Raw genomic sequence first — 634 nt, forward strand, 5'->3', positions numbered from 1 at the left:
GTCGGAGGGTTTGGGTGGCTCTGAAAAGAGCCTTTGGGTTCGTTCGAAAAGGGTCGTTTTATGCTCAGCCGCCGAATCCATAGAGAGTGCGGCCCTGGCGTTTCAGAGCGTACACCACATCCATGGCGGTGACCGTCTTGCGCTTGGCGTGTTCAGTGTAGGTAACCGCATCCCTGATCACATTCTCCAGGAAAACCTTCAGCACCCCGCGGGTCTCCTCGTAGATCAAGCCCGAGATGCGCTTGACCCCGCCACGGCGAGCCAGGCGCCGAATGGCTGGTTTGGTGATGCCCTGGATGTTATCACGGAGCACTTTGCGGTGCCGCTTCGCTCCGCCTTTTCCCAGGCCTTTGCCTCCTTTGCCTCTTCCAGACATCACGCTTCTTCACTCCAATCGCTGCCGAATGAGAGCCGAGCTTCCTCCCCTTCCTTTTTTATACAGCCCGGCCGGACCTGACTGAGAAAGGGCTGACAGAGAGTGGGGGGCGGGTCCGGAGAGGAAACTGAGTGACAGACAGAGCAGGGAAATGGCTTTGATCATCAAGCTCCGCCTCCAGCTCACTCCCGCCCCAACTGTGTCTGGGACCGAACCTTTTCCCCCCAAAGCTGACTATTCCTGAGCAGAGGAGCGCAT

At 58.2% G+C, this 634-nt stretch overlaps 1 protein-coding gene across 1 annotated transcript; it reads right to left on the reverse strand.

Annotated features, from left to right (window-relative positions):
- Nucleotides 1-15: 15 nt before the first annotated feature.
- Nucleotides 16-628, reverse strand: LOC122544622 (histone H4). The gene has a single exon (XM_043683943.1). The coding sequence runs from the start codon at nt 374-376 to the stop codon at nt 65-67; it is 312 nt and encodes a 103-aa protein (XP_043539878.1). The 5' UTR covers nt 377-628; the 3' UTR covers nt 16-64.
- Nucleotides 629-634: the final 6 nt, after the last annotated feature.

This window comes from Chiloscyllium plagiosum, chromosome 50 (assembly GCF_004010195.1).
Source record: "Chiloscyllium plagiosum isolate BGI_BamShark_2017 chromosome 50, ASM401019v2, whole genome shotgun sequence".
Classification (NCBI taxonomy): Eukaryota; Metazoa; Chordata; class Chondrichthyes; order Orectolobiformes; family Hemiscylliidae; genus Chiloscyllium; species Chiloscyllium plagiosum.